This window comes from Natrix helvetica, assembly GCF_964273705.1.
Source record: "Natrix helvetica genome assembly, chromosome: 14".
Classification (NCBI taxonomy): domain Eukaryota; kingdom Metazoa; phylum Chordata; class Lepidosauria; order Squamata; family Natricidae; genus Natrix; species Natrix helvetica.
The window spans coordinates 4737539-4764189 of record NC_138564.1 but is presented as its reverse complement, the minus strand read 5'-3'; the positions used below and the strand labels follow the sequence as shown (position 1 = coordinate 4764189).

Here is a 26651-nt window from a genome sequence, read left to right as displayed (position 1 = left end):
ATTGCACCCTTTAAAACGCGCGCTTCGCAATTTTGAGTTTTGTTATTTTGCAGAACCAGGAAGAGGCGCCTGCGTTGCAAATCACGGGGGAGCTCGTGAGCGACGGCGCACGGCGGCCAATCAACGAGCGCGGCCCGGACCGAAAGGGGCGGGCTTTAGAACAACCTGGGCATTCCAAAGCCAAAGAGACGAAGCGGCGGCCGGCAGAGGCGGCGGCGGGAGGGGGAGAAGGCTCCGAGAACGGCGGCCAGCGCCAGGCTTTTCTAGCGAGGTGGGAGGTGGAGAGAGAATCTGGCGCGGCTGGGAAGAGCCCCCGTAATCGGACGATTACGGGTTCGAATCCCACTTGGGGAAGAGTTTGAGTTTAGAAGCGGGGGTTAGTTTAAAAATTTCGGGGTACAGTGTTGGACCTGGCTCTTGGAAGCCAGTCCCCCTTCGTTCTTTAGCTCCTAAGAGGGGATCTGAGCAGCCCAGGAGCTTGGAGGTTGCCTGGAGTAGGGAGGAAGGGTTGGAGCGTGGGTGCCAAAGCTAGGCGAGGGTAGCAGGGGAACCTCAGAGGTCCCTAAGGGGGGGGACATTGGAGGGGGACTTGAGTAAGGGTTGGGGGAGACACTTTCAGTTGGGTCACCCAACAGGAGAAGTTGAGTAAGGAGTTGGCCAACCAGCAATGCAAGAGGCGGAGTCCAACGAGAGGAGCCCGCTCTTGGAGCCCAACGCTCGGTCGCCCGTCTCCTTCCCAACGGCCAACGTCTTCCATGGACGGCGCCTGGCATGTGCCGCTGTGCTTCTAGCAGAGCTGCTGGAGAGGGTGGCCTTTTACGGCATCACTTCGAACTTGGTGCTCTTCCTCAATGGAACGCCGTACAACTGGGAAGGTGCCCAAGCCAGCCAGGCCCTCCTACTCTTCATGGGCATCACCTACCTGGTCTCCCCGTTTGGGGGCTGGCTGGCCGACGCCCTGCTGGGCAAGTTCCCCACCATCTTGGTCAGCATGGCGGTCTACCTCTTGGGCATGCTGGCTTTCCCCGCCATGGCCATCGCTCCCAGCCGCCAGTGGCTCTGCGGGGAGCTTCACCCATGGCCCATTGAGAACTGCTCAACGCCTCTGCAGAGTAATACCACGTCCGCCCCGTGCCCGTCGCAAGGAAACACGCGCTACTGTCTCATCGCCACCTATGTCGGCTTGGTGCTCGTTGGGCTGAGCGTGGGCTCTGTCAAAGCCAACATCACCCCCTTCGGAGCTGATCAGGTGGAGTAGCCTTCATTGTCTTCTTCCCTAACGATGTCTTGGGGTGGGTTGTCAAAATGGGTGGCCAAGACAATAGGTTGGACAGCTTCATGTCTGTCCTTGCTGCTGTCCTTGGTTGGTGTAGATCTTCTCGGAGATGTGGTCCCTGCCAAAACACCATAATTAAGTAGGAAACCAAGTGGTTCCTTAAGATAGGTTCAATAAGAGTTTGGACCATCTTAGGCTTGGGTGCTTTTATAGGAATTTCTGCACTAATTTGGATGGTGGGAGTGGGAAGATAATTAATAGAGTCTTCTTACTCTAGATATCTATGATCATCTTCCCCATTCCCAGACATGGCTGCAGAAGCATCTGGAAAATGATGCCTTATAGCATAGACCAGCCTTCTTCAATCTGGTGGGACCCATCAACTCATAGTTTTGGCCACCATGGTCAGTTCAAACAAGGTTGGAGTGGACAATGCTGAGCTAAATGCAGCAATGGCCTCTAATGATAGTTAGCAGCTTTTTGGCTTTCAAGTGATGAGCAGTGATTGATTTTAACGGTGAGATCTACCACATCAACTCATTCCTCTAACATCCTGGTTTTAGAATAGAATTTAGAATTGTAGAGTAGAATAGAGCTTGAAGGGACTTTGGAGGTCTTCTAGTCCAGCCCCCTGTTCAAGCAGGAGTACCTATACCATTTCAGGTAAGCGTTGTCCAAGATATTCTGTAGGTGCGTTGCATGTGATGCTCAAAGTGTGGAGTTTTTCTTGGTTCTCCTCCCATAATCTGTGACTTTGTAGATTCTGAGATTAGCTTCCCATATCTAATCCTCACGATGGCCTTTTCTATCAACTGTCCCCTCCTCCTCTTTGCCTCTCCACCACCAAATTTGGTTGCGTGGTGGAAGATTCTCGGAGTTGGTTTCAAAGGCTCTTCATATCGGGAGATGCCTTCGAAAGGAAAGGCTCAAGAAAGGGGAAGAATTCAAGAATTAAGGGCCATGAATGAGCTAAGTAACACCACAAGAAAAGCTACCTTTGAAATGTGGTGTGAATTGATGTCCGTCTCAAGAACGTTGAGATGGTTTTGCTCCCAAGCTTGTTTGATTTGAGTTGGTGTGTGACATAAGCACATCCTCTCCATAAACTAATGACCTGGCCAGTCTCGTGTTTGCTTTAGAAGAAGACACAAGAAAACTGAGATAAAGAAATGTTTGGTGGTTCTTCTCAATTCTTCTGTCCTTCAACGGTGTCTGTGAGTGAGGTCCTGTCCTTTAACAGATCCTGCTTCTTCCCTTCTCTTGCCTTTGGGTTGGACCATGGAGGGTTAAGAAATATTTCTGAGTAGGCCAGATTTAAAATTGGAAATCTTCAGCTGCTCTTTAGACCAAATTGTCGCCATCAATAGTGGATATGCACATGCTCTGAATGTGCTTGCTCTGCTTTCTTGGGATATTGGTGTCTGTTTTTTGCAGTCTCATCCTTCTTCTCCAGCTCTGATGTCTTTGAAATACGTTTACATCTTTGTGTGTGGCTTGTTTAAGCTGTATCACTTTCTAGGTGGCTAAAATAGTGGTGGTTTTGGATCATGGGAGTTGTAGTCACAGCCATTTGGCCTCTACCAACTGTGTACCGAGCTGTTCCCCAGAGGCAGCCGGCTTGAGTATAAAAAAACATTTGTGTTATATTGAGACAAGGAAATTGGCCTTTTAAACGTCCCATTATTCTAATTTCTCTCTCTTTTGCTTACTATGCTGTGTTGTGCTAAATTTCTGTATAATTCTTCCTCTGTGCTAATCGCCCTGACTTGAAATGCACACAATTGTGGCCTTGTGACCAATCAGACATGTGACACCCAAAGGGGGAAGGTTTGTTCCAGAAAAATGCACACAACAACTTGCTTTTCGTGGGTTTGGTACTCCAGAAGTTGTTGATATGGCCCTCCCCATCAGCTGGTTGATAGCGAGGAATTCTGGGTGTTTAATTAGACAACATCTGGAAGCTCCGTCTCTGTGGAAATGAAACAGGGGCATTGAGGGAACAGGATCGAAAGAGGATTGACCCATTTGAACTTCCGAGTTGGAGAAGATTGCGCAGAAGGCCACGGACATCCAAGGCAACCAATGGGTCGACAAAAGAGATAAATCTAGAGTTATCACTCAAGGCATGAATGATCAAGCTCAAATTGTCCTCCTTCATGTAAAGATCTCTGGAGAAGGTTCAGATGCTAGAAAAGGTGGAAAGAAAGGAGAAGATGAGATGGATGGGCTCAAGTTGGAAGATATTCTTGAAGGCATCCTTCCGGAGAAAATGTATGTATGTGGTCGTTGAGAGTCAACACTAACTTCATGGCATTCAGTCAATCACAGATGAAATCGAATTTCTTTTTCCTATCCATCAGCTTATTCTGTTGATTTAAGATGTAAACAAGGGCTGTCCAACTTGGAAATGTTAAGACTCATGGACTTCAACTCCTAAAATTCCCCAGCCAGCATATTGGCTGGGGAATTCCGGGAGCTGAAGTCCTTCCATCTTAAAGCATGCCGGCTGGAGAATTCTGGGAACTGAAGTCCACTTATCTTGAAGCATGATGACTGGAGAATTGTGGGAGTTGAAGTCCACAAGGCTTAAAGTTGCCAAGATTGGACACCCCTGCCATCAACCAAAGTTTGTCAAGACACACATTCATTGTTCTCTCAAAAATGAATGTAGGGCACTTTTCATTTTCCCGATGTTGCTTTAATTATATCCGCAAAACACACTTACGCCCTGTTCCAAATAGGCAGACTTGAGCAATGCAGTGATTTCATCCCAACGTGGTGAAAATGAGGATTTTTTTTTCATTGCTCTCCCAGCTGTTTTCGAGTTCCTCTTTTGAATGTGTTTGTTTCCTGTTCCTCTCATTGACACAGTTTAAAAAGAAACAACCATGACTTCTCATAGTTCTGAATTCAGCTGTCATCACAGCAAGGAAATGAAACTGACCTAAAACATAAAAATGGCAATGGACGAGAGGCCAAAAATCCTTCTACATCTCACCGGGGGCATGAATGGTTCTTAATTCATTATGGTTAAGGGAATCCTTGTATATATTTGCTTACTGCATATTTCTCCAAGAACTCAAAGCAGGGAGTCTGTCCTCCAATCTCGACCCCCAACAACAGGTAGTTCTCGACTTACAACCACAGTAGGGACCAGAAAAATCATCATTAAGAGCCGTGATGGTGCAGTGGTTAGAATGCAGTGCTGCAGGCTACTTCTGCTGACTTCCGGCCGCTGGCAGTTCGAATCTCACCAGGCTCAGGGTTGACTCAGCTTTCCATCCATCCTTCCGAGGTGGGTAAAATGAGGACCCAGATTGTTGGGGGCAAGAGGCTGACTCTATAAACTGCTTAGAGAGGGCTGTAAAGCACTGTGAAGCGGTATATAAGTCGTTATTGGTATTACTATTTTCCTTCCATCTATCTATCCATCCATGGTGCACAGTGTTTACACAGCACTAGTGGTCAGTGATTGAAATACATAAGGGAAAATTGCTCCTGTTGTTTTGAATCTAGAAGCAGTTCCATAGGTGGAAGGCGTAGACATTTTGGTGAGGTACCGACGTTTAGGACTGTGAAGGAGTGGAACGTCTGCCAATTTGAACTGAGGTAACGGAATGTGAGGCAACTGGCAGTTGGAACAGAGTTCTTTTCAGGTGGGGAGGGGGAGTAGAATGTCTAACGCCTTAGCATCAGAGCGTGTTAATATAAGACAACTGGCAGTTGGAACAGAGTTCTTTTCAGGTGGGGAGGGGGAGTAGAATACCTTAGCATCAGAGCGTGTTAATTACTGTATAAGAATTACTAATGATCTGATGGTCATTTCGAAAAATCCTTTCTTAGCGAGCACCTAGAAGCCAAGAGGAACAAACGTGCCAAGTTTCACGTTTGTAGGCTTTACAGTTCTGGAGATTTCATGATGAGTGAGTGGTATTTGGCTTTTATATATATATAGATTAGATTTTAAAACCTGGGGCACCGTGAAAAGGAAAGATGGCTACACATATCCGAATTCCAGGGGGCTTCCTTTCTTTGAGTGGTTTTTAATCAAACCAGAAAAAAAAGAGGGCTAGGAATGAGGGCAGCGGTATCCTGTGTGGTCTTCATCCAGCTGCGTGGGCAGAGATTCCGAGATTGAAACTGGACCTTTTTAATGAGGCCACAAACAAGCCCTGTTCGTTAAGGAGATTGGCTTCGTGTAAGCCGGGATGGCATCATTGACCCAAAACACAGCAAAACAAGTATCTGGATGATTCAGCTGGCACCGGAGGAATGTTCTGAATTTTTTTATTTTCTTCCTTTTTTTGAGAGAGAGATACAGTAGTGGCTTTTCATTCCCAGATGTGTCATAGAACAGTAGCCCCAATGAGTCATGAAGTATGGGGCTGTGGGGCCAAGGGTGTGTCTTGTGTGAATAGATATATCCCTATAACAGCTTCTGGACATTCAGTCCCCCCAAAAACAGTGAGTTATTCTCTGTTCTCAATGTTTCTCAACTTCGGTTGCTTTAAGATATGTGAACTTCAACTCCCAGAATTCCTCAGCCAGCCATGGAGATTCACTAATTTGGGGGGTGGTTTTTCTCCCTCGTGATTCTTTGATTAGGATGGTGTTTCCTGCTTGCTTCTTTGTCTGGTATCAATCCCTGCTTATCCACCGTGTTTCCCTGAAAATAAGACAGAGTCTTGTTTTCCTTTGACCCCCAAAATAAGCACTTGGCCTTATTTTGGGGGAAGTGTTATTTTTGAGGTGCAGGAGGTGGCGAATGTGGTCACCTCATGGCTGTTGCTGTGTTGCAATATTTTCAGGAAGGGCTTATTTTCGGGGAAGGGTTTATTTTAGCGCATGCACTCAAAAGCCCGATTTGGCTTATCCTGGGAGGTCCTATTTTCGGGGAAACAGGATAGTTACAGGCTGCTGGAGAGGATGTGTTAGTAAAGCTATTGTCAGGTTTCCGAAAGATGCCCTAATTAATTCATTAGCCTTGAGCCAAGTTTCAAAAGAAATCCAGTGATTTATTAGGAACACCATTTCGGCAATACCCCATTGCAGTCAGATGTGACCTCATTTAAATTATGGCTGAACTTTGCCCCTGTTTCTTCCCTCCCCTCACTCTGTGTCATAAATCACATTTCCCAATGAGGTGCACCCCTCCCAAGCCTGCTATAGAAATCTGAGATCCGACTCTAGCCGAAAGTATGCATGGAATGCCTTCCCCCCTCTCCTTTCCTCACCATGGCAACTTGATAACAGTTATGCAAATGCTTTATGAGTTGACAGCTATACAGATAGTCCTCGACTTACAACAGTTCGCTTAATGACTTAGTGACCATTTTTCACACTTATGACCCTTGCAGCATCCCTGTGGCCACAAGTTCAAAATTCAGATATTTGGCAACTGGCTTGCATTTATGATGGTTGCAGTGTCTCATGTCATCTGATCTCCTTTTGCAACCTTCTGACAGAAAAAGTCATTGGGGAAGCCAGATTTGCTTAACAACTGTGTTACTAACTTAAAAACTGCAATGATTCACTTAACAACTGCCAAGAAAGGTCATAAAATGAGGCAAAATTCACTTAACAAAGGTCTTACATTGCAACAGAAAGTTTGGCCACAATTGTGGTTGTCATTCGAGGACTATTTGTATTGAGTGGATGAGAGAGAGTTGTTTAACTCTAATGTTGATAACTTGGCAACATTAAGATATCTGGACTTCAACTCCCAGAATTCCCCAGCCAGAAAAGCTGACTGGGGAATTCTGGGAGGTTGACATCCACATGTCTTTAAGCCACCAAGGTTGAAAACCACTGGATTACAAGAATGCTACTTTATTCTTAGAGGATAAGGAAAAGATAAACGTTCCCCTCGCACATATGTGGTTAGTCGTTCCCGACTCTAGGGGGCGGTGCTCATCTCCGTTTCAAAGCTGAAGAGCCAGCGCTGTCCGAAGACGTCTCCATGGTCATGTGACCGGCATGACTCAATGTCGAAGGAGCATGGAACGCTGTTCCCTTCCCACCAAAGTGCTTCCTGTTTTTCTACTTCCATTTTTACGTGCTTTTGAACTGCTAAGTTGGCAGAAGCTGGGACAAGTCACAGGAGCTCACCCTGTTACGCAACACTAGGGATTCGAACTGCTGAACTGCCGGCCTTCTGATCGACAAGCTTAGAATCTTAGCCACTGAGCCACCCCGTCTTACAGGATAGAACACCAAAATCTTGAAAATCTGCCAAAACGTTCTTCCGCCTCCCCTTATATCAAATAGAATCATAGTGTGGTTTTCTTGAGTTTCTTTCTCACTCTTTCCGTGGCCGAAATCTATTTCTCCTGAAAGGTCCAATCTTAGGAAACTCTGTTCTCTACGGACTAAAAATGGAATTCTATTTTGCATTTCTTGGTTGCTTTTTATAGAGGCAAAGATTTGCACCTGCTCCTTCGAAGTTTGTTTCCTGAAATATCTTTGGTCTCTCTTTGTAGTATTATAAAAATTATGCCTGTAAAATGTTCCCACTGCAGGTGGGACCCCCTGTGATTGAAGTGCTCCTTTGAGAGAGACAGAGAAGGCATTTGCATAAATAGATTGTATACACACACACACACACACACACACACACACACACAGGATACCCATGCTTTGCTACGAAACTGTTTGATTAGGCTTGATAAATTGACACTTAAAGCTTGAGAATTAATGAGTAGTTCAAAAAGGCAGTGTATTATTTCGTTAGAGACGGTAAGATAAGTGTCTGTTACAGATTAAGACATTATTGCAAGTCCAACAACAATAAAATAGGTAGGCTCAAGCCCTTTAATCCCACCAACACTCAGTTGCAACTGACAGTTGGAACAGAGTTCCTTTCAGGTGGGGAGTAGTAGTAGAATGTCTAACTCCTTGGCATCAGAGCGTGTTAATCTAAGGCAACTGGCAGTTGGAACAGAGTTCTTTTCAGGTGGGGAGGGAGAGTAGAATGTCTAACTCCTTAGCGCGTTAATATAATACTGTATAAGAAATACTAATGATCTGTTGGTCATTTCGACAAATCCTTTCTTAGTGAGCACCTAGAAGCTAAGAGGAACATACGTGCCAAATTTTAAGTTTGTAGGCAAGAAACTAAAGCCAAAAAACCCTTTTCTCATAGAGTTTTCTTCTCCCTGGGGGAAAACAAATCTCCTTTAGGTGAAGGATCGGGGTCCGGAAGCCACCCGGCGTTTCTTTAACTGGTTTTACTGGAGCATCAATTTGGGAGCCATCCTTTCCCTGGGAGGCATCGCGTACATCCAGCAGAATGTCAATTTCGCCATTGGCTACATCATCCCCGCCGTTTGCATCGGGGTCTCCTTCGTGGTCTTCTTGTGCGGCCAGAGCGTCTTCATCACCAAGCCGCCGGATGGCAGCGCCTTCACCGACATGTTCAGAATCCTGGCTTATTCGTGCTGTAACCGAAAGCAGCCAGAGCGGTTTTCCAGCCCAAGGTGTGTACAATTAAGGCGGCGGGGTATAGTGATAAGACAATAGTGATAATCAAACGAAGGAAGCATAATAACAATGTATACAAAGATATCTTGATTGACAATATGTGAATTTTGATAAAATTCAAGTGAGGACCACGGAAAGGACGCAGAAAGACCTTGTAACCAATTGACACACTGTGTGTAGTTGAAGAGGCTTTGATGTTATGTGTGTTGTGTGTTTGTTTGAAAATAAATTTTTTATTAAAAAAACAAAACGAAACGCCCAGCTCCAAAGTCTTTGGGGGATGCATCTGAGAAGAAACCAGGGGATAAATTTTCATTCTCTTTTCAAAGGGGCACGCAGGGGGTCCTTCACCAGACTCAGCCTCCCAAGGACAGCCTCCTGGAAGCGGCCAAGGCCTCCCACGGGGGCCCTTTCCGAGAAGACAAAGTGGAAGACGTCAAAGCCCTGGTCAAAATCATCCCCGTCTTTTTGGCTCTCATCCCGTACTGGACAGTCTACTTCCAGGTGAGTGGACGGACCGTGCGTCCATCTGGATTGTTCTCTAGGTGGCCCAACCGATAACGCAAAACCAGTAAGGTAGGTGCAGCAAATTAAACCTTAGCCGCATCCAAACGTCTTCACTTTCAAAATAAGATCAAGCTCCTAGTCCTCAGAACTAGGACTAGGAGCGTGATCTTGTTATGCATTTCTTTCTCTCTCTTCTCTCTCTCTCTCTTTCTTTCTCACTCTCTCTCTTTCTCACTCTCTCTCTTTCTCTCTCTCTCTCCTTTCTCTCTCTGTCTCTTTCTCTTTCTCTCTCTTTCTCTCTCTCTCTTTCTCTTTCTCTCTCTCTCTCTCTTTCTCTTTTCTTTCTCTCTCTCTGTCTCTCTCTTTCTCTTTCTCTCTCTCTCTTTCTTTCTCACTCTCTCTTTCTCTGTCTCTTTCTCTTTTTCTTTCTTTCTCTTTCTCTCTCTTTCTCTCTCTCTCTCTCTTTTCTCTCTCTCTCTCTCTCTCTCTCTTTCTTTCCTTGTGGCTATACAGTTACAAGATTGGGACCTCATCCCAACTTCGTTGAGATTAATATTTGGGGTTTTACTTCTATATAAGCTACCCAGAGTCACTGTGGGTGAGTTGAGCAGCCAGATAAACTTTCTTAATAAATAAAGCAATAAATAAACAATGCTGAAGAGATGGGGATCCTTCAGCAGAAGCTGTCAGGGTTCCAAATAGCATCCGAAAGTAAATCAGAGTCCGAGGCAAAGGATTCCTCAAAGTTCCAATTTATTGAGAGCCATATTGGCACACCTGGGAAAACCCAAATCGGAAAGCTTCCCGGTTTTCCCCACCCAGTTGAAAGTTCAAGATCATGCCCCCACACCCACAAGTCCATCCCTTGGTCCAATCTTCCACTGCCATGCTGGCAAGCAATGTTCCCTCTAATTTTTTTCCGATGTGAGCAGAAAAGTATAGTGTTTGAGTGGCACATTTTCATGCCTGAGCACCCGAATTTTTTTCACAGATGTCACCTAAGACAACAACAAAATCAGTATTATTTGAAACTCAAAGTTATGTTTCTTCAAGGTACACGCTTAATTCAAAGTGTTATATAATATCAGTATCACTTAACAACGCTCCTGCTTAGCAACCAAAATGTTGGCTCAGAAACTCTGGCATTTGAAGCACGCAACTCTTAAAGCTGTCAATTTACAAGACCCTTGCACCCCTAACCCTTTAGGGAAAAAAACCCCCAGGGGTCTTCAAACCTGACAGCTTTAAGATTTGTGGACTTCAACTCCCAGAATTCCTCCTCCAGTCATGTTGGCTCAGGAACTCTGGCATTTGAAGCATGGAAGTCTTAAAGCTGTCAAGTTACAAGATCCTTGCACCCCTAATCCTTTAGGGAAAAAAACCCCAGGGGTCTTCAAACCTGACAGCTTTAAGACTTGTGGACTTCAACTCCCAGAATTCCTCCTCCAGTCCTGTTGGCTCAGGAACTCTGGCATTTGAAGCCTGGAAGTCTTAAAGCTGTCAAGTTACAAGACCCTTCCACCCCTAGAAAAAAAATCTGACAGCTTTAAGACTTGTGGACTTCAACTCCCAGAATTCCTCCTCCAGTCATGTTGCAGCGACGTCATCTGCATGGATCTGCTCCATCTTTGCTTTCTTCATTGTGGGCAGGGCTACTGCTGAAGATACTAACGAGTACGAGTTGCCACCAGAATAACTGCTGCTACCTCCTCCTCCTCCTCCTCCTCCTCCTCCTCCTCCTCCTCCAACAGAATCACCAGATTTGCTCCTGAGCTCAGCGCTGGGTTACCTCTGCCCCCTCCCCCTCCTCCGTACTTTTGAGGAGCCATGAGGCTTTTCCCCCCTGCTCCCCCCCCCGCCTTCCTACTGGCTCCTGCAGCCTCATGGCTCCTCAAAAGCACGGCGGAGGAGGGGGAGGGGGCAGGGGTAACCCAGCGCTGACTGAGCTCAGCTGCTCCGAGCGGAGGGGAGGCGCCGCTGCCACGCGCGGAGATGCCGGCGGGAGCTTTGGCGGCTTAATCTCAGCCGCAGCGCCGGGCGGCAAATCCGGCAGTGCTGCCTGTTAGAGGAGGAGGAGGAGGAGGTGGCAGGCAGCAGTTCTTCCGGTGGCGGTGGGGGCTTTGGGGCTTCACAACTAGCTTCAGTCGCCCCGTGCTCCTCAAAGCAAGTCTGGGGAAGTCCTTTGCGGGCGGCCCGTTCTAGCTGCCTGCAAAGGACCTCCCCAGCTTCCAAAGCCTGTGGCAATAGAAATCACTGCGCGGCAGTTGAAAACTGCTGCGCGGTGTTTTCTTGCCACCTGCGCGCTAGCACAGCCGCGCACCTTAGAGGGAACGTAGCTGGCAAGTCTACCCCTCCAGTTCCGGCCAGGTATAAAGACAAAGGATGACCTTGAATTTCTAAAAGAATGTTGTTATGGCTACATATTACCCAATTCTATATAATCCTCCCTCCCATTTTCCCACAATAGAAAATGAATAGTAGAAAGTGTGGCAGGCCCAAAGTCCAAAAGAAAAGATGGCTTCCAGGCCTGATAGCAGCTATATTTGTAACTTATTCTTTGATTCACGTGTTTTTACCATTTACTGTTTTGTTCCTTCTTAGTGGCCCCAGAGTCATGTATGCATTTGTGTGTGCGTGCGCAGGCTCTAAATTGAGTTAAAATAACAGGTTGGCAGTTAGACACATTTAAATAAATAAATAAAATTTAGGAACTGATCCGTTGCTTTGTCAGAAGGCAATGGACCGTCCCGAAGGATGGAATAATTACATTTAATTTTTAAGGATGAGTTGGCTAGTCAGACCAAAGTTGGTCAGCTGCTTCTAAGCCATTGACAAAGAAAGGTTGATCTTCCTGGGTTTTGTAAAGAACGCTGTTGAGCAATGCCTCCTTTTGACTTCACAGATGCAGACCACCTACGTCCTCCAGAGCCTCCACCTGAGAATTCCACAGTTTTCCAACAGCACATCAAACGGCACCATGAACGCCCACACGGTGAGCCGTAAAGTGGAAACACGATAACAGAGTTGGTGGGGTGTGTGTGTGTGTGTGTGGAGTGCTGCCTTTGTTTCAGTAAATGGAATGTTTGGTTGTGTGGTTGTATCATGATTGGTAGATTGGTGCTGATTGGTGCTGGCTGTGTGTCCGTTGTTGTTTCGTGTTGTAACGGCCTGGGTGGTGGGTGGGGCTCGTTTATTGACTAGGGCTGGTTTCAGGATGTCTGGTAGGTGGGAGGTATCGTCACGTTTATTCATGTTGTGGGGGTGTTTCTCTATTTCGATAGCTTCCATAACACTTCAACAAGAGAATAATTAGACTATAATATATAATATATATAATATATACTATATAATAATTAGAATAATAAGACAATCTCAATCTTACATGGGAAAATACCCAAATACAACAAGACCAGCATACACACACACACACACACACACACACACACACACACACACACGGGGGGGGGAGGGAGAGAGGGAGGGAGGGAGAGAGAGAGAGAGAGAGAGAGAGAGAGAGAGAGAGAGTCTTCCAGAGATTAATAGAGTTGGACGCCACCTTGTAGGTCATCCAGTGCAACCCCCCAGGCAAGCAGGAGACCCCACACCGTTTCTGACAGAGGGCAGTCCCGTCTCTTCTTGAAAGTCTCAAGTGATGAAGCTCCCACAACTTCTCTTCCATGGGTTGATTGCTCTCACTGTCAGGAAATTCCTCCTTCTTTCCAGGTTGAATCTCTTCTTGTTCAGTTTCCACCCATTATTCCTTGTCTGGTCTTTGGGTGCTTTGGAAAATAGCTTGACCCCTTCCTCTCTGTGGCATCCCCTCAAGTATTGGAAGACTGCTCTCCTGTCTCCCCTGGTCCTTCTCTTCACTAGACTAGCCATGCCCAGTTCCTGCAACCGTCCATCGTATATTTTAGCCTCCAGTCCCCTCATCATCCTGGTTGCTCTTCTCTGCACTCTTTCTAGAGTCTCCACATCTTTTTTTCTGCAGGGCTAAAAACAGAGGGGCTTCCAAACGCCTTTCCATATGTCCATTCGGTTAACCCAGTGCTCCTGAAGCCACCGTCTCCGTGAAAGACCAGAGGTCCGCAAAACCGAAGGTCAAAATATCTCCAATTGGAGAGTCTCGTCTCCCCTGGCTACCCCAAAATCATTTGGAATGCCTGACCTATCCCTTACCCATTTCTTGCCCATTTCAGCATTCCTTCCGCATTTTCTCCAACATGAATATTTCATCATCGATGCTGAAATGAGATGCTGGCTGCTTCCCTGTTTAATTGGGACTTTTTACCCTTCCCCTCGTGAACTTTTCCAGTGATTACAGAGGAGGGAGTAACTTTCTACAGGCAGCTAAGGGTATGTCGGCTTGACCCGGGTCAAAATCTTGCAAGGGAGAAATTTTAATGAAGAGCAGGGCATCTGCAGAAGGTCTGAGACAACAGCGAGACCATGAGGGGCTGCTTGTTTGTGTAAATAACTATTTTAGCAGCAATTTTGCTGCGTAGATCATGTGCTCCGATGTTTTAACCTATGAAACCGTCATTCTTCTCCACTTCTAGTTTGATGAAGACAGATCCTTAATGAGTTTGCAGCTTCTGCGTGTCAGAAAGTGTGTGTGTGGGGTATTTTAATTTCTCTACTGACGGGATTTTGTTTTTAGCTTCTGGGAAGTTGGCCCGCTTGGTGCCAAGGGTTTAGCTGATGTTCTCCAAAGCCACAAAGTCATAGGGATAAATGCAAAGTGGAACGATTTGCATCCGGAAGTTGTGGGGGAGGTTTTTAAGAAGAGGTTGGATAACCATTTGGTCTGAAATGGCGTAGGGTTTCCTCACTGAGCAGGGGGTTGGACTAGAAGACCCTTCCAAGGTCCCTTCCAAGTCTGCTATTCTGTTATTCTGTAAATAGAGCTGCGATGGCACAGTGGTTAGAAGGCAGTACTGCAGGCGACTTCTGTTGACTGCCGGCTGCATGCAATTTGGCAGTTCGAATCTCACCAGGCTCAAGGTTGACTCAGCCTTCCATCCAGGGCTAAGTGCTATTGTTCTTCCTCCCTCCCTCCCTTCTTCCTTCCTTCCATGATGCGCAGTGGTTAGAAGTCTAATTCTGCCCACAGCCAGGAGTTTGATTCTCACTGGATCAAGGTTGACTCAGCCTTTCCATCCTTCTAAGGTGGGTAAAATGAAGACCCAGATTGTTGGGGGCAAGAGGCTGACTCTGCAAACCACTTAAAGAGGGCTATAAAGCACTGTGAAGCGGTATTAAGAGGCTCTGCTCTCACACACATTAATCATTGCTAACATGGCCTTGAGGTTCCTCACCGAGCCACATGGTGACTATCAGAGAGGCTGTTCTCTCTGTCTCCTCACCACAGTTCCTAACAGATTAACCAAGTTGGAAGGGACCTTGTAGGTCATCTAGTCCAGCCCAAGAAGAAGACCCTACACCATTTCTGACAGATGGCAGTCCAGTCTCTTCTTGAAAGCCTCCAGTGATGAAGCTTCCACAGCTTCTGAAAGCAACTTCTGTTCCATGGGTTGATTGTTCTCACTGTCAGGAAATGTCTCCTTATTTCTAATTCAGTTTCCATCCATTATTCCTTGTCTGGCCTTCAAGTGCCTTGGAAAACAGCTTGACCCCATCCTCTCTGGGGCAGCCCCTCCAATATTGGAAGACAGCTATCATGTCTCCCTTGGTCCTTCTCTTCACTAGACTAGCCATGCCCAGTTCCTGCAACCGTTCATCATATGTTTTAGTCCCCAGGCTTTTGATTATCTTAGATAGATTCAGATTAACAGAGTTGGAAGGGACCTTGTAGGTCATCTAGTCCAACCCCCTGCCCAAGCAGGACACCGTACATCATTTCTGACCAATCGCAGTCCAGTCTCTTCTTGAAAGCTTCCAGTGATGAAGCTCCCCCAACTTCTGAAAGAAACTTCTTTTCCATGGGTTGATGGTCCTCCCTGTTATTTCCAGGTTGAATCTCTCCTTGGTCAGTTTCCATCCATTCTTCCTGGTCTGGCCTTGGAAAATAGCTTGACCCCCTCCTCTCTGGGGCAGCCCCTCAAATATTGGAAGACTGCTCTCCTGTCTCCCCTGGTCCTTTTCTTCACTAGACTAGCCATGCCCAGTTCCTGCAACCGTTCATCGTATGTTTTAGCCTCCAGTCCCCTCATCATCCTGGTTGCTCTTCTCTGCACTCTTTTTTAGAGTCTCAACGTCTTTTTTGATAGTGTGGAATACTATTTTATATATTTTATAGTTTCCGGCGGCTTGGCTGACCATGTTTGATGCTGTCCTCATCCTCATCCTCATCCCCCTGAAAGACAAAGTGGTGGACCCCATCTTGAAGAGGAAGGGTCTCCTTCCTTCCTCGCTGAAGAGAATCGCCTTTGGGATGTTCTTCGTCATGTGCTCTGCGTTCGCTGCAGGTGAGGCGCAGGATTTTGGGTTACGGAGTGCCATCGCTGGGTACTGCAGGCCTTGTATCTAGTTTTGTACGTAGTTGCTATTGTCAATTTATCATTTCTATCGCAGAGCTTTTGCTATTTGTCTAATTCTATTGCATATCTAAAAAAAAATGCCCATGCTATTTGTTTCTTTCACTTGTTCAGCTTCCATTTTAAAGCTTAATAAATAACTATCATCATCACCTTTTTAACAACCCCATAATCCCTTGTGGGGTGGAGTCTGGGCAACTGATTGGAGCTGAGCGTTTACTGGCTGGATGCCTTTCCTGTTGCCAATGCAGAGTTTTCTTCGGCAGATATATTCTCATTGTGCCCAGAGAGAGAAATATCTGCCTCTACCTAGGATCGAACTCCCACCTCCTGATTGTGATTGATCCTAAACAGGATGCAACCGTGCAATCAAAAGCGCATTACTTTGAACACACGGGTGAGATCAGGGACAATGTGGCAGAAATACACAGGTTGAACATCAGATGCGTGTCAGGCCTGCAGCCATCTTTTCTTTTGGATCTTTGGCCTGCCACACTTTCTGTTATTCTATTACGCATTTTCTATTGTGGGAAAATGGGAGGGGGAATTGTACAGAGTTAGATGCTATGTAGCCATAACAAACTTCTTTCTAGAAAGCCAAGGTCATCCTTTGTCTCTGCACCTCTGCACCTGACCGGAATTGGATGGGTGGAATCTGTCATCGTGGCAGTGGGAGATTGGACCATGGGATGGAGTTGTGGGTGTGGGGGGCAAGATCATGAACTTTCAACTGGGTGGGGGGAAACCAGGAAGCTTTCAGATTCGGGTTTTCCCAGATGTGCCAACATGGTTCTCTTCATAAATTGGAACTTTGAGGAATACTTTGCCTCGGATTCTGATTTAATTTTGGATGCTATTTGGAACAACGGGTGTTGGCAATTGGGAATCATTTCCTGTGTGCTTCTCCTTCCAGGAATATTGGAAAGCGACCGTTTGAGGAGAGTCAAGACCAAAACGATTGATCAGAAGATTGGGACGGCCGTCTACCATGCAGCCGACATGTCCGTCTGGTGGCAGATCCCCCAGTATATCCTGATCGGAATCAGCGAAATCTTAGCCAGCATTGCAGGTTGGTTTGTCATGTCGCGTGTGTGACAGGAAAACAAGCCCCCTTTAAGCTTCTTCATTTGGTCTGTAATTCCCTAGATGTTCTGACTTGGGCTTCCCCAGATAGCATGAGGCAGATCCCTGGTCCTGACAAAACCCCTTTTGTTAAATGAACGTGAATTCCTCTTGTTCACATTCAGCCAAGGGCTGGTAAACAATCTTTCAAAGGAATATTTATGACCACAGACCTTATCTATCTTGGAAAGCTGCCATGTCAATATTTTCCAAAAGCGGTGCTGTGCAAAGAAAGACTGGGCACAGAGTCTCTGAGATTCACGGACAGATCTCCACACTCCTGAAACAAATAAACGAATTGTTTCCTGCAAACCTCACTCCCTTCTAGCACTGATGTTGTCCCCTAGTTGGATCATGAAATGTCTGCAAGGAAACTACCAGGCTCAGGGAGCACCAAGGACCCCTCAGTCCTCCTCCTCCTCTTCTCCTTCTCCACTCAACCAATCCCACTCCCTCCTAGCACTGATGGTGTTCCCTACCAGGGTTATGAAATGTCTACACGCAAAGCAACGAAGCTCAGAGAGACCCAAGGACCCCTCATACACTTATTTACATTTATTTATATGTGATTTATAAGAGACATGATGGCTCAGTGGCTAAGATGCTGAGCTTGTCAATCAGAAAGGTCGGCGGTTCGAATCCCTAGTGCCACGTAACGGAGTGAGCTCCCGTGACTTGTCCCAGCTTCTGCCAACCTAGCAGTTCGAAAGCACGTTAAAAATGCAAGTAGAAAAATAGGGACCACCTTTGGCGGGAAGGAAACAGCGTTCCGTGCGCCTTCGGTCTTTAGTCGTGCCAGCCACATGACCACGGAGACGTCTTCGGACAGCGCTGGCTCTTCGGCTTTGAAACGGAGATGAGCACCGCCCCCTAGAGTCAGGAACGACTGGCACATAAGTGCAAGGGGAACCTTTTACCTTTATATATGATTTCTAATTTTCTGATTGATCTCACTCAGACAGGGACAGCTACAGGGCTGGATATGATCTGGGTCCCATAATATGCCCAGGTCTAAACGCACTACTTATACTATTGGCTCAAACCAGGATTTAACTCACGGGAAGCAGCCAGATTGTTGGGACTTTCTCTAGGCCAGGGGTGTCCAAACTTGGGAACTTTAAGACTTGTGGACTTCAACTCCCAGAATTCCCCAGCCAGCCATGCTGGCTGGGGAATTCTGGGAGTTGAAGTCCACAAGTCTTAAAGTTCCCAAGTTTGGACACCCCTGCTCTAGGCTGTTCCCGGTGGATTTTTAGAAAATTCCTGGCTTGAGTAAATGAGGAAGTTGTGGGCCTCTTTGCTAGTGCGTAGCTATCTGGGCTCATCACCGGCGATTGATTTTCCTTCTCTCTCTCTTCCTCCCCTCCAACTTTCCTGGTGCAACCTGCAAACGGGAGGTGTGTGCGTGGCCATAAAATCTCATTTTCTGCTCCGTTTCACACACATTTTGGGTTCATTGGGGGGGGGGAGGAAGGCCTCCAGGCTCTCCATGTTTTGCAGAGAACCTCATTTCGCCTCGTCTTCTAATTAAATCGTAGCCGTGTTCTCGCTGTGGGGGCCCAACCAATTCTGAACAGCTTGGTTTGTCCTTTTTGTAGGTTTTTGCTAGCAGTGACAAACTGGCCTCCAGGTTTATGGGGATAAGTTGGGCGTTTTTGAGTCTTGTTGTGAAGTCGTGTTCGACCGATTGTGACCCCATGGACAACGTTCCTCCAGGCCTTCCTGTCCTCTACCGTCCTCTGGAGTCCATTGAAGCTCACACCAACTGCTTCATCCAGCCACCTCCTTCTCTGCTGTCCCCTTCTTCTTTTGCCCTCCATCGTTCCCAGCATGAGGCTCTTCTCCAGGGAGTCCTTCCTTCTCATTAGGTGGCCAAAGTCTTTGAGTTTCCTCTACAGGATCTGGCCTTCTAAAGAGCAGTCAGGGTTGATCTCCTCTAGGACTGACTGGTTGGATGGCCTTGCGGTCCAAGGGACTCGCAGGAGTCTTCTCCAGCACCAGAGTTCAAAGGCCTCCATCCTTTGGCGCTCAGCCTTCCTTATGGTCTAACCTTCACAGCCACACATTGTAACTGGGAAAACTATAGCTTTGACTAGACACACTTTCGTTGGCAGGGTGATTTTCGAGCCTAGAAACCAAATATTGCAGAGCAGCACTTGGGAGAAAAATGCCAGATCCAAGGCCTGGTGAAGACTATTTCCAAGATTCAGAGGGACAGTTTGGTCTAGGGGTTAAGGCTCCAGGTTAGAAAGCAAGAGTCTGTGAGTTCTAGTTCCATCTTAGGCACGAAAACTGGCTGAGTAACTTTGGGCCAATCACCCGGAGATGGCGAATTCTAGTTCTGCCATAGGCGTGAAAGCCTTGGACAATGAACAGGAGACTGGGAATTCCGGTCCCCTGTTAGGCATGAAAGCCAGCTGGGAGAGTTTGGGCCACTCACCAAGAGACTGGGAGTTCTGGGAGTCCGGCATGAAAGCTGGCTGGGTGATTTTGTCCCATCAGTAGAAGACTGAGAATTCTAGTTCCAAGTTAGGCATGAAAGCCAGGTGGATGACTTTGGGCTAGTCCCCCTCTCTCTCACCCCAACTCACTACTCAAGCTTGATGTTGTGTGGAAAATAGGAGGAGGAAGGTGTGCTGGATATGTGTCCCCCCCCCCCCCCCTTGAGTTACTCCTAAAGATCAATAGCAGCCAGGCACAAACAAATAAATAAACACCTGCTCTGCAAAAGGACCATCTCCCTCAACCAGGAATGTGCAACTTTTGAGTGGCGTGTTTCTTTTCTCTGTGTGTGGCTCGCTCTAAAAAATGAAGCGGTACACGAGAACAATCACACTGCTGGTATTTAGGTTTCATTAAAATTCAATACACCGGCTGCCCTTATTTTCCATTCGTAACATTGAATTATTTCCCCCCTCTGGACACATTTGAAATGGCAATTTGGCCATTTGCTTGAGAGGCCTCCAGAGGCACCTTTAAGGTGTGTGTGTGTGTGTGTGTAGAGAAAGAGAGAGAGGAATTGTGTGTGTGGGGGGGGGGGTTGAATTCTGGATGGAGAACAAGACTTCCCTGTTCCTTATTCTTCCCATTGGGAACGAGCCACGTTCTTCTCCTCTCTTCTCCCGGGGGTGATTCGGATTTAGAAAATAAGGATTTTTGCTTCTCTCTTTGAGTTCTGAAGAGGCTTCGGCTGGAGAAGAGAGCTCATTTTTGGACGCCATCAAGGGATCAACGGCTCTCCAACACTGCTCTGTTAGTTGTAGCTGCGTGTTGAGCACGAGAGGGCGGGATTTTCAGAGATTTGGAGAGAGGTTTGCAGAGAGAATTGGAATGGAAAGACTAGAATAGAATAGAATAGAATAGAATAAGGATGCGGTGGCTCGGTGGCTAAGACACTGAGCTTGTCGATCAGAAAGGTCGACGGTTTGAATCCCTAGCACTGCGTAAAGGAGTGAGCTCACATGACTTGTCCCAGCTTCTGCCAACCTAGCAGTTCGAAAGCACGTTAAAAATGCAAGTAGAAAAATAGGGACCACCTTTGGTGAGAAGGGAACAGCCTTCCATGCGCCTTTGGCGTTGAGTAATGCCGGCCACATGACCATGGAGACGTCTTTGGACAGCACTGGCTCTTTGGCTTTGAAACAGAGATGAGCACTGCCCCCTAGAGCCGGGAACGACTAGCACATATGTGCAAGGGGAACCTTTATCTTGAATAGAATAGAATAGAATAGAGAGTGGAATGGAGGGGAGGGGAGAGGAAAGAGAAGAGAAAGAGAAAAGAAGAGAGAATAGAATATAAATTAGAATAGAACAGAATAAGAAACACAACAGAAAAGAGAATAAGGAATAGAATTGAATAGAATAGAAACTTGGAGATCTTCTAGTCCAGCTCCCTGCTCAAGCAGGAGACTATACCATTCATGACAAGTGGCTGCCCACTCTCTTCTTGAAAACCTCCAGTGATGAAGTCATTACAACTTCTGGTGGCAAGCTGTTCCACTGGTTATTTGTCCTCACTGTCGGGAAGCTATTCCTCAGTTCCAGGTTGCTTCTCCTCTTGATTAGTTTCATCCATTGTTTTTTTTTTTTTCTTGCCTTCTGGTGCTTTGGAAAATAAATTTTCCAAATAAAAAAAAAATCTGTGCAGCGTCCTGGCGCTTTCGTTTTTGACATCAGAGGCGGCCACTTTTTTTTAAATTTCCAAGGACATAAATCAGAAACGTCCTTGTCCAGTGGTGTTTTGCGCCTAGCACTACAACTCTCAACAAAATTAAGCGGTGGGAAATTCGAGGCTAGAGAAACCGAAGTCTTTCTGTTGTGAAGTTAGCTTGTGAGCTTGTCAGAATATTCATGAGCCGGCAGAGACATGGTAACAAGGTCAGCCAATGGGAGCTGAAACAGTTTGGAGTCTGGGTGTGGCTGAGCTGTGAACTGAAACTAAAAGAAACTCTGTGTAGCCTGCCTGTGCTTGAACCTGCTTACAATTTCTCCTCTCTACCACGTTGGAAGAATCTGCATTTAAAGAAGTTAATGAATCCTGCTGAATCAGTTATCTGTGTGTGCTTTCTGGATTTGATTTTTCTGCAACAAACTCTGACAGAACTAAACCATGGTTGTCTGTCTGTCTGTGTCTTCTCTTTTGTGTTCCAGGTTTGGAATTCGCCTACTCCGCGGCTCCAAAATCGATGCAAAGTGCAATAATGGGCCTCTTCTTCTTTTTTTCTGGAATCGGGTCTTTCGTGGGCTCTGGTCTCCTGGAGTTGGTGTCCCTCAAATCAATCGGTTGGATGAGCAATCACACAGATTTGGGTCAGTTATCTCTATTGGCTTGGATTTTTCTTTTTTTTAAAAATAGGCAGGCAGAAAACCACATTCAAGTTTACCCCAAAGGCTGATCCCAAAGTCTAGGACTTTCTGTAGTAAACACGTTCTCTGAATTTTTGGGGACCCACTATCTCTCTTGGTTGTAAGTCAAGGGCTCCCTACAATAAACACATTCGCCACAGAATCTTGGAGAAACACTACCTCCCCTGGTTGTAAGTCAAGGAGTCTATAGCAAGGAGTCCTCTGACTTAACAACCATGGGAGATACTGGTTCTCCAAGATTCTCCAACATATCATCCTCTGAAATCTTGGAGAACATCTGTCTTCCATGGACATAAGTCCAGGACTACCCATAATATATTCTCCTCTGAAATCTTGGAGAACACCTGTCTTCCATGATCTAAGTTAAGGACTGCCCAAAATATATTCTCCTCTGAAATCTTGGAGAAAATCTGTCTTCCATGATCCTAAGTTAAGGACTACCCATAATATATCCTCTGAAATCTTGGAGAACATCTGTCTTCCATGGCCATAAGTCCAGGACTACCCATAATATATTCTCCTCTGAAATCGTGGAGAACATCTGTCTTCCATGACCATAAGTCCAGGACTACCCATAATATATTCTCCTCTGAAATCTTGGAGAACATCTGTCTTCCATGATTTAAGTTAAGGACTGCCCAAAATATATTCTCCTCTGAAATCTTGGAGAAAATCTGTCTTCCATGATCCTAAATTAAGGACTACCCATAATATATCCTCTGAAATCTTGGAGAACATCTGTCTTCCATGATCCTAAGTTAAGGACTACCCATAATATATTCTCCTCTGAAATCTTTGGGAACATGTGTCTTCCATGGCCAGAGGTCCAGGACTACCCATAATATATTCTCTGAAATCTTGGAGAACATGTGTCTTCCATGGCCATAGGTCCAGGACTACCCATAATATATTCTCCTCTGAAATCTCAGAGAACATCTGTCTTCCATGATCCTAAGTTAAGGACTACCCATAATATATTCTCCTCTGAAATCTCGGAGAACATCTGTCTTCCATGTAAGTTAAGGATTACCCATAATATATTCTCTCTGAAATCTTGGAGAACATCTGTCTTCCATGATCCTAAGTTAAGGACTACCCATAATATATCCTCCTATGAAATCTTGGAGAACATCTGTCTTCCATGGCCATAAGTCCAGGACTACCCATGATATATTCTCCTATGAAATCTTGACAACCACCATCTCATGGTGAAGAAGCTGGGTGAGATCCAACTTAGTAACGTAGAAGCGTTCTACCTCATTAAATGAGCCCATGGGGAACTTTTTTTGGGGGGGGGAGGGAGGGCATCAAAGTTCTCAGGACCTTCTCGGAAACTGATTCAGCAAAACCAGCCCTTATAAATTGCTCGATGGGCAATTATTTAACCCAATGAATTGATCCAGTTTCCTCCCTTCTCCATTCACGGGGTCGGCTCAAAATCTTCTCCTTCACGGATCTGCAAGAGCCCGAAATCGCCAGCCAGCATTCCTCTAAAACAATTAAAATTAGTTCTGCCTCGTGAGCGAGAGAGAAAAAGATTTTTATGGCATTCGCTGTCTGATCCGTAAAAAAATCGGGGAGGGGGAAAGGCAGTTTTTTAAGCCCCTCTGCTTTTCAGGGGAAATATATATCCTGTTTTTAAAGTGTCAGGTGGAGGAGCTTTGGTGCAGTTCTCGGATTAAAAGAAAAAGGGTTTAATTGAATTAATGCTTGAAAGAGGCTTCATCTTGACCCAGGGGTATTGCCGTTGGACTGACGAAATTCAGAGAGTTTTCTGTTTCCCTCCCTCCCATCTCTTTCTCCTTCTTTTCTATCTTTCTCCCTCCCTCCCTTCCCTTCCCATCTCTTTCTTCTTCCTCCCTCCCTCCCTTCCTCTCCTTCCTCCCTCGTTCAGTCTCTTTCTCCTTCCTTCCTCCCTTCCTCCCATTCATTTTTTTCTCCTTCCTTTCTATCTTCCTTCCTCCTCTTCTCTTTTCTTCCTAGCTGTACACCTTCCTTAGGCGAGTCCCAACCTTTGCCTTAAAATCATACCTCTTTCCCTTTAGGACACATCCTAACTTCCCAGGCTCCTTCCACAGACAAAACAAAACAAAAAAGAAAGTCTCCGCTTAATTTCTCTTCTCCGTTCCGCCGCTTACTCTGACTCTTTGTTTTTTCCCCTCGCAGGCAACATCAACGGTTGCCATTTAAACTACTACTTTTTCCTCCTGGCGGTCATCCAGGGTGTCACTCTGCTGCTTTTCCTCATCGTGTCCGTCAAATACGACCGCCAGAAGGCGAGGACTAATGCCGGAGGGACTTGACGGGGGGACCGTAACAGAAGATAAAACGAAGTCGGTGGGGATCGGGAGAGGTTGCTGATCGAGCAGGAAACAGCCATTTGGAGGGGCATTTTCTTTTGATTTGCATGATTTTGACTTCTAGGTTGCCCCCCCCCCCAAATCTTACACACACACACACACACACACACACACACACACACACACACACACGTAAAGCAGAGAGTGCCTTATGCTAGCAAACTAATTTTACAAGATTTATCCTGCAATGCAGGACAGACGTTGGAACCCGGAAGCATTTCAGTTTCCCTTCCAGGGTGACGGACGGACAGAACTTCACAACGGATCATTTCAGATCCTGGCTTGGAAAAAATTCCTTCCTCCTCCTCTCTCCCCCCCTCCCTCCCCCCGGACGCCTTTCATAGAGGCTCAGAGGTAAAGGTTGCAGACATCAAGCCAGGTTTGTGAATTTTCTGTGCTGTGCATCAAAGCTTCTTCTCTCTCTCTCTCACACACACACACACACAGACACACACATACGCACCGGTAGTCCGTGTGGGTAGGACTCCAAAGCTCTACCAATGGCTCTGGCGTTAGGGCTGGGGATCATAGGTCATTTAGTCCAAGCTATGAAGAGGTCTAGTTAGACAGAAATAAAGGATGTTTTATTTTTAAGCTACTGTAGGTTTTGGGAGATGTTGTGGTTTGGTTTTATGTTAGCAATTATTTGGGAGTGTGAAACTGGTTTGGCATCGTGATTTTGCCTATTTTCTGACCCTTCCTTCCTTCTCATTGCCCTCCCTCCCTCCCTATATTCTTTGCTTGCTTCCTCCTTCCTTCCTTCCTTCCTTCCTTCCTTCCTTCTTTCCTTCCTTCCTTCCTTCCTTCTCATTGCCCTCCCACCCGCCCTCACTATATTCCTTGCTTGCTTGCTCCTCCTCCTTCCGTTTCCTTCCTTCCTTCCTTCCTTCCTTCTTTCCTTCCTTCCTTCTTTCCTTCCTTCCTTCTCATTGCCCTCCCTATATTCCTCCCCTTCCCCCCTCCTTCCTTCCTTCTCATTGCCCTCCCTCCCTATATTCCTTGCTTCCTTCCTTCCCCCTCCCTCCGTCCTTCCCATTACCCTCCCACCCACCCTCACTATATTCTTTCCTCCCTCCCTCCCTTCCTCCCTCCCTTCTCATTGCCCTCCCTCCCTCCCTCCCTATATTCCTCGTTTGCTTCCTTCTTTCCTCCTCCTTTATTTTCCTTCCTTCTTCCTTCCTTCTCATTGCCCTTCCTCCCTATATTCCTTGCTTGCTTCCTTCCTCCTCCCTTTTCCTCCCTCCCTCCCTTCCTTCTCATTGCCCTCCTTATATTCTTTGCTTCCTTCTTCCTCCCTTTTTCTCCCTCTCTTCCTTCCTTCCCAGGGTTTCTTTTTAATGACATAAGGGTTGAAATCAGAGATGAACAGGCAAACAGAATTCTCAATTTCTCCTCCGCTCATGTTTTCCAAGTTGTCTCAGATACACAGCCTTGACTCCGCAACCCTTTTAACCAATTCTTTGCACTGAATTTTAGAGTCATTGGAGGGAAGAAACTTTGCCTGTTTTTTTTTTTAACTGAAAATTGCTCTTTAATTCTTAAACAGGGTTAGCAGGCAGCCCTTCTCTTCTCTTTTTTAAAAAAATATCAAATATCTTCCCTTTAAACTTGTTTACAAAAACCTTGTGACGTGAGCCTGTGTAAATAAATTTTAAAACAAACTTCGTCTCTTCGTTTTCTCTCCAAATTTAGTCTTTTTTTTTTTAGTTGCAAGGTGCAAAAGGTCTGCGAATAAACTCAATACTTAAGAAACCATGCTACGTCGCTGTTGGAAGCTATTTTCATAGTTCATAAGGGCTAGAAACTTGAAAACCAGCGAATACCATAGCTTCTTCAAATAGGTTTTCCATCTGTAATCATTACTGACAGACACCATAGCTCCTGTGTAATAACCTAAGAAATGTGAACAATTTTTATCTTCATTGGTCTATTTATATTTTATAACATTGTACAAACAATATGACTTAGTGCGTCATACACCTTGGTGGGAATATTTTGTGCCTTCTACAGGTCATCTTCACTTAGCAATCACAGTGAGACTGGCCACTTGGTCGTTCAGTGAGGAGGTTACTAAGTGAAACAACTTACGGGCCTGGAGGATAAAACATAGGAAGAATGGTTGCAGGAGCTGGGCATGGCTAGTCTAGTGAAGAGAAGGACCAGGGAAGACAGGATAGCAGTCTTCCAATATTTGAGGAGCTGCCACAGAGAGGAGGGGGTCAGGCTATTCTCCAAAACACCTGAAAGCCAGACAAGGAATAATGGATGGAAACTGACTAAGGAGAGATTCAACCTGGAAATAAGGAGGAATTTTCTGACAGTGAGAACAATCAACCCATGGAACAGAAGTTGTCTTCGGAAGTTGTGGGAGCTTCATCACTGGAGGCTTTCAAGAAGAGACTGGACTGCCATCTGTCAGAAACAGTGTAGGGTCTCCTGCTCAAGTGGGGGGTTGGACTAGATGACCTACAAGGTCCCTTCCAACTTTGTTAATCTGAATCTATGTAAGATGATCAAAGTCCTGGAGGCTAAAACCTATGATGA

At 46.0% G+C, this 26651-nt stretch overlaps 1 protein-coding gene across 1 annotated transcript; it reads left to right on the top strand.

Moving 5' to 3' along the window:
• On the top strand, nt 1-25624 carry SLC15A4 (solute carrier family 15 member 4). The gene is made up of 8 exons (XM_081966909.1): nt 1-1249; nt 8456-8751; nt 9085-9259; nt 12165-12254; nt 15522-15690; nt 16673-16828; nt 21532-21690; nt 23914-25624. The coding sequence occupies exons 1-8, from the start codon at nt 668-670 to the stop codon at nt 24048-24050; spliced, it is 1764 nt and encodes a 587-aa protein (XP_081823035.1). The 5' UTR covers nt 1-667; the 3' UTR covers nt 24051-25624.
• The last annotated feature ends 1027 nt before the right edge of the window (nt 25625-26651 follow it).

Bases quoted from the DNA above. Each gene is read 5' to 3' on its own strand.
- SLC15A4 (XM_081966909.1), top strand. From the start codon at position 668: ATGCAAGAGGCGGAGTCCAACGAGAGGAGCCCGCTCTTGGAGCCCAAC. The intron at 12,255-15,521 runs GTGAGCCGTAAA...TATATTTTATAG, and splicing joins GCACCATGAACGCCCACACG to TTTCCGGCGGCTTGGCTGAC. The intron at 15,691-16,672 runs GTGAGGCGCAGG...TTCTCCTTCCAG, and splicing joins GTGCTCTGCGTTCGCTGCAG to GAATATTGGAAAGCGACCGT.